The 6,144-nt window shown below is 33.3% G+C and overlaps 1 protein-coding gene and 1 long non-coding RNA gene across 3 annotated transcripts; one reads left to right on the forward strand and one right to left on the reverse strand.

Moving 5' to 3' along the window:
• LOC109330185 lies at positions 262–3,030 on the reverse strand. Of its 2 annotated transcripts, XM_019564257.1 has the most exons (5): positions 2,746–3,030; positions 1,644–2,548; positions 652–781; positions 463–534; positions 262–431 (listed from the first exon to the last, which is right to left on the reverse strand). In XM_019564257.1, exons 2-4 carry the CDS (start codon positions 2,179–2,181, stop codon positions 474–476), a joined length of 729 nt encoding a protein of 242 aa, XP_019419802.1. In that variant the 5' UTR covers positions 2,182–2,548; positions 2,746–3,030; the 3' UTR covers positions 262–431; positions 463–473. The 2 variants fall into 2 exon arrangements, with proteins under 2 accessions (XP_019419802.1, XP_019419801.1); XM_019564256.1 differs by having other exon boundaries at positions 262–534.
• Positions 450–1,677, forward strand: LOC109330187. The gene is made up of 2 exons (XR_002105638.1): positions 450–541; positions 644–1,677. It is a non-coding gene; the product is annotated as an uncharacterized LOC109330187 (long non-coding RNA).

Here is a 6,144-nt window from a genome sequence, read left to right on the forward strand (position 1 = left end):
TTGCTCTTTGTTATTACTAGATAAGTGTCAAATTAAATCTAGACATGTTGAGGAGCAACAAAGTTGAAGTTTCTTTTCTATTGTGAAATATGTTTTTTACTGTTTTAGGTGATGCAATGTCTATGCAAACTTGACATCTATATTACTTCCAAACCAGTGGCATAAGAAAAAGGGCATGATGGTTTTACTAGTAAATTATATTTCTCAAATTGTGTGCGATTAAGAATTCTTGTACTCACGTATTTGGCAAAACAATGAAGATCACTAGCAACACTGCTATGGTAATTTAACCAACCCCATCATTGATTAATATACATAAAGGTGATAAATTACCCAACAGATTCGGTCTCATGAACAAGAAATACATTGAAACACAATACAACAAGCTTCTGTGAGAAGCACAAGACATTAAACCATCTATCTTTTCTTCACCAAATATAGGTAATGGCATTCTTATTGTCAGAAAAATGGTGTTAGGCTGCACCTCTTCTCAGTTTTTCAGGCAAATCTGAACCAGTGATCTTCTGTACAAAGCTGCAAGGTAGCATCAAGTAACAAAGATGAAATTACAAGGCTGCCACAGCAGTGTTGTGTTCTTATATGACTTATGTTGGAGGATAAAGAAAATGTGCCACCAGAACAGGAACTTACTTGTCAGGTGCAGTTGAGTGACTTGAAGATGGATTGAGCCGGTGTTGAGCTGCAACTAGACCACCCTCTGCTCCATCTGTAGGTGCAGGAGATCCTCGGAAAGTCGTTGAACTTTTTCCGGATGACATGCCTGCAAAGGGTACATGTTAAAAATTAAGATCACTGCAAAGCATACCATATCATAGATTCATTCCAACTTTCACTAATCATATGAATAGAAATTCAAAATGGTGGTATTTCATGGGAGACAACAAATATTAACAACAGTTAGAAGGACAATGGTAGCCAATTTAGAAGGGTTGATTATATAGAGGGTGGACCAATAATTAGAAGGAAAGTTAGACCAAGAAAAACTCTAGGGAAACCATTAGAAAGAATTTAGACATAAATGACGTGTGGAAGATTTGGTTTTTGATTCAGTATACCGACGTTATTTAATCCATGTAGTCGAAACTAGTGAGTGGGACAAGGCTTTGGCTTATAAATGCTTACATGTAGAAGAACAGAGATTTGTTGTCTCAAATTCTGCCTCATATGTTGTTGCGCCAATGAAAACATGTTATGTCGATTAAAAATTATAAACCTTCATTACTATTGTTGTTTTTGCTTCGTTTTCATTAGCAAGAGACAACGTAGAGGACAAGATTTGGGATAGAAAATCTCTATTCACATGTAGAATTCCATTCAACACGTACATTTTACCAGAACGATGACTTCTCATGGAGTCACCAAAATAGTACTGAAGCATTGCTAATGAAATTTGAAATGGCCTACTTAGAAAATAGAACCAATGGGCAGAGGTAGCAATGAAGATGCAAAATCCAAAGGTAACAAAACAAGACAAAAGAATATCTCCAAGTCAACAATTAGGAACACTCGTATCCTTATATAATTTGTTAGCTCAAAGCTAAGTCCCTATCATGTTGTCGGGCACAAGGTTAAGAACAAAATGGCATATGCATTACTAAAATTAGATTAAACACAAACATTACCTTGGAGTAGTATCACAATACAGAAGACAACAGTGAAAATCGTGGCAAACATGCTACTACTAGAAGATGGTGAAGATTTAGCAGCTTTCATCTTCTTCAAGGCTTTCATTCGCGCTATCCTAGCACGTTTCAACATGGCAAGTTCAGAGATCTCTCTGATTAACTTCTGGTCAGCTGAATCCAGCGATGGAGCTCGTGGAGGCCTTGGCGGTTTGGGAGCCTTCTTATGACTGAACTTTTTACCCTTGCCCTTCACCGAGGTCTTGTCTGCACAATCTACCGAGTCTTGCCCTTCCAACAACTTGTTTGTCTCTTTAACCGCATTCATGGAAACTCGACTCATATTTGACTCATTGCAGCATACAGTAAGCTTATCTTCACCTTTTCCATCAAGGCCACAATAAATCTCAGCAAAGAATATCCTTCCTTGTTTTACCTTACATAGAGTAGAGACTTTCTTTGAATCATCTTCATTAACTACCAATCCACTTTCAATATCAATTTTAGAATCCTCACCCCTTACACTTGTATGATCCATCCCAAACCCACAAAACTAATCCAAACTCACCTTACTCGTTAACCTACCCTACAAAACTAGGAGTGGCCAAAAAATTCCTCTAATATTGCCACTGGAAACTAAGTCCTTGAGCTCAATTCATAGCTTGAAAAAAACCTTCTCAACAGATATTATACACTAAAGGCCAAATTGATCATAAATCATCAACGAAACAGCTTGGTATAGTGGTATACAACTCAATCACAATATAAAAGAAATCAAGACACATGCAATAGACAATTTCTCAGAAAAATAAAGTAATTTATTAACTAATAAAACTCTTTTACTCTTCCTTTCTAAGCTCTATCGCCACTGCTCCAAATGCAATAATCCCAGGAGTAGAATAACACTGCATCATAACAAGAGGCAAAAATCAATTAGTTGCACATAGGCAATACCCCACATGAAAAAAAAGGTACATTCATGAAATGCACACTGAAATTTGATATAATTAACTGGGAACTTCTTAAAAATGAAGAAGACAAAAAATTGGAATTAGCTTCAACCCTTATAATAATTAAACATTGAAGAAGGAAAGTTACTAACTTTAATGAAAAGGGAAGAGACCCAAGATCCGAAGAGGGACAAAGAACGTAAGGAATGGACTTCTTATTCACAACATAACCGGGAAATTGCCTCACTGCAATTTTTCTGAGACATTGAATAAAAAATGTATTTTTTTCTCTCTCTTGGGTTGTTCAGTGAAAATGGGAATGGCATGTGATGTGTTCAAAAAACGGCATATTTATAGGATACACCGAAAATACTAGGAAGGAAGGAGATAAATATAGAGAGGACAGCTACACCGACAGATTTTGCAACTGCATTTCTTTCTTTCACTCTCTCTGCCACTCTTTCTTTTTAATTCTTTAATTTTTGTAACATTTATTTTGTATGAATTCAATTTTGATATATTATGCAAATACGTTGGTATGGAGGTCTAAGTAGACCCTTATAAAGATTGAAATATTAATCGTTTGATTCTTGTGAGTAATACAAGAGCGATAGTTAAACATCCCTAAAACGATTAATTTATTACCTAGTCAGAAAATATAAATAATAATTGAAGTTTTCTACACAATCATCCACAAATATAATCAGGAGTGGATGTGAGTTGTATACTTGTGTTTCTAGACAAATTTACTTGCCCGTTTAAGTATTCCAAATACTAATAAAGGAATTATCCGAAATTTTGTATGAAAGTATGTTGTTCCTAATATAAATACTATCAATATGAATTTGATCTCTATCAACTAATCCTACAAAAATACTTAACAGTCATTAATCATTAATGACTAAAAAGAAGAAAAAATTCATAAAAACTCGACCTCTAATACCACTATTCATTTAATTTTAAAATAAGGTTCTTTTCAGTTTTCACCACGTTTGTTTTTAACCGACTTGTCGTGTGTATCTCATTTTAATATTGTCATTGACAAATTTATGTAACATCACTTTAGTGTTTTTTTCTTGGTGGAAATCGCTTTAGAGTTTTTATCATGCAATCGGAGTCGTTTAAGTTATGGACACTTCTACACCGACACTTCTTTTGCTTTATCTACAAAAGTTGCGGGGTTATGAGTAGTTATTATAATTATTATAAAAATATAACAAATAAATTGGGTGTGCAGTGGACACCACATCTAAAGGTGATATAAAACCTTTATCTTAAATTTTTCTTTATGTTATTATTGCTAAACTGGCCACATTTTAATCTTAGCATATGAGCACTAATATTAACTAATACATGAGAAACTGTAAATCCTAAAATATATCTAAAAGATAAAACTCACACTAACAGCTTCAATGTAATATAATAAAACACTTAGAATTGAAAAAACGTGTTTATTCTTTAGGTTTCAGGATAGAACAAAAGTGGTAGAATGTGCTCCAACTTTCCATGGAGTCTAAAAGTTAAATAATGTAGCCAATTCTTTTAAATCTTTTGATTTGTTTTTCTTTTTTGGTATTTTTTATTAAGATAGCTTCAGCTCATTCCATGAACCCAACACACATGAAAAATGGGATATTTGATGAGTAGGACCAGTCCACCAAACTCATTAAGAGATATGCTGAGTATCTCAGAAAAGTGATTTCTCATAACAATAATAATAATATTATTATTATTATTATTGCCTTAGTAACCAGTATTCAATGCAGACAGTTCTGCTTGCTGGGCATACTTAAGTTTCTTTCCGCTCTAGATTTTCTAGGGAGTAAAAACTTAATGAGAATATAGTATAGGTAATAATAGCCTAAGAATTTATATAATGAATGATATTGTGTAGAAATTAGAAAGAGATATATTGACAATTTATAAATAGTAAATTCAAATTAATTGATGTATGAATTTTCCTACATCAATAATTAAGCTCGTAGTAGTGAATTAGTGTTTGCTTGCATATTATTTCATTTAAATGATTGATTGTGAGAAAAGACCCCGTATTAAAAAAAATATTATATCTTCCTACCAAATTTTCATACCACAAGAAAATAATATATGTCATAAGATAATATTTAATGATTGATTTATAAGTTACATGTATTATTTTCTTATGGGTAGAAGAATTAGTATGATAATTTAGTATGTGAATATATCATTTTTCATTAAAAAAACATAAAATTCCTTGCTTAAAATTGGCATGAGCAATTGAATATAACAATATCCCGATAGACCAAGCTATACCATTGGTCTATCGTACAAAAAAAACATTAAAAAATATAAGGAATTCATATGAATAGGTTCCATCTCCATGCCTAATTAATGTTTAACCATAAAATTTACAAAGGTAAACATGACCCCGTGATCCTATTACAATTTACAAAGACATGAGTAGGAGGCAGAATATACGAAGTTTAAGTAAGATGCTATTAAGAAACCTTTGAATAAGTAGTGATAAGGTATTTTGCATGACCACATGCAAGTTAGTACACATAACTCATGACTATAGTGCAAACCCACGTGGGATCATATATTGCAGGATTTGCCAGGCCCCAAACATTAACAACTTCAACATGTCTTATTTGTCTGGGAGGGCACAAAACAAATAGTCACCACTGTGGCTGTAACCATATAAAACTGTACTTAAGAGTAGCCGCACATGGTTCCTGTGAATCTATCTATTTGATCAACTCCTACAAATATTTCATGGATTGATTTGGTCGTTGATTCAAGTTTTTTTTATCCCAACTCATATATCATTTATTGTTATGTTCATAAGCTTATTGAATTTTATGGAAATTGAACCATAAAGGTTTAGGTGAACTGGCTCTTGATGACTCATAGGAGTCGAAATAAGTTTCTTAGGTTAGAGAACTCTTATAAATTATCCCGTATCCATCGAAGAGCTACTCACATGGGAAACAAAGTTCCAACTCATCTCTTTATGGAATTTTAGGGGTGAATTTGATACAACATTAAAATTGTTGCTTAGTGACCATGAGATCGGTCACGAATTCAAATCCTAGAAATAATCTCTCTATGTATAAAGTTAAGGTTACATATATCTATCTTCTCTATACCCATTGAGTAAGAGCCACGTGCAGTAAGCCACCCCTATTTTTATGTCTTTATGGAATGTAGATTGAACTCTTAACATCAATCATTATTACCATTGTAGTAAGTTATTACTGCTTTAGTGTGGCTGTGGTGAGTGCATATTTGTATCATTGTTGTAGCCTTCATTGGTTTTAACTTTTTGTTTTTTTTTGCCTTATTACAATTATCTTGTTAGAAGTGGTACATACTTAACCAACAACTCGATGTTCCTCATTCCTTCGAGTATTCCTCTTCCAATGGCCACAACAACTTTTATTCACCTGTCAAATAACATTAGACTAAGTTAGAATACCGTTGGTTTATGAAAATTATAGGTTGGTCTCAAGCATTAAAGTGTCCTTAGTTCTCACGAGCCATTTTTCGAACTAAGCATTATTTATAGGCAA

This window comes from Lupinus angustifolius, chromosome LG16 (genome assembly GCF_001865875.1).
Source record: "Lupinus angustifolius cultivar Tanjil chromosome LG16, LupAngTanjil_v1.0, whole genome shotgun sequence".
NCBI lineage: Eukaryota > Viridiplantae > Streptophyta > Magnoliopsida > Fabales > Fabaceae > Lupinus > Lupinus angustifolius.

Excerpts from the sequence above, each read along its gene's own strand:
- LOC109330185 (XM_019564257.1), bottom strand. The coding sequence starts at position 2,181 with ATGGATCATACAAGTGTAAGGGGTGAGGATTCTAAAATTGATATTGAA. Across the intron at positions 782-1,643 it reads TATTGTGATACTACTCCAAG|GCATGTCATCCGGAAAAAGT; the intron begins GTAATGTTTGTG and ends TACCCTTTGCAG. Across the intron at positions 535-651 it reads CACTCAACTGCACCTGACAA|CTTTGTACAGAAGATCACTG; the intron begins GTAAGTTCCTGT and ends GCTACCTTGCAG.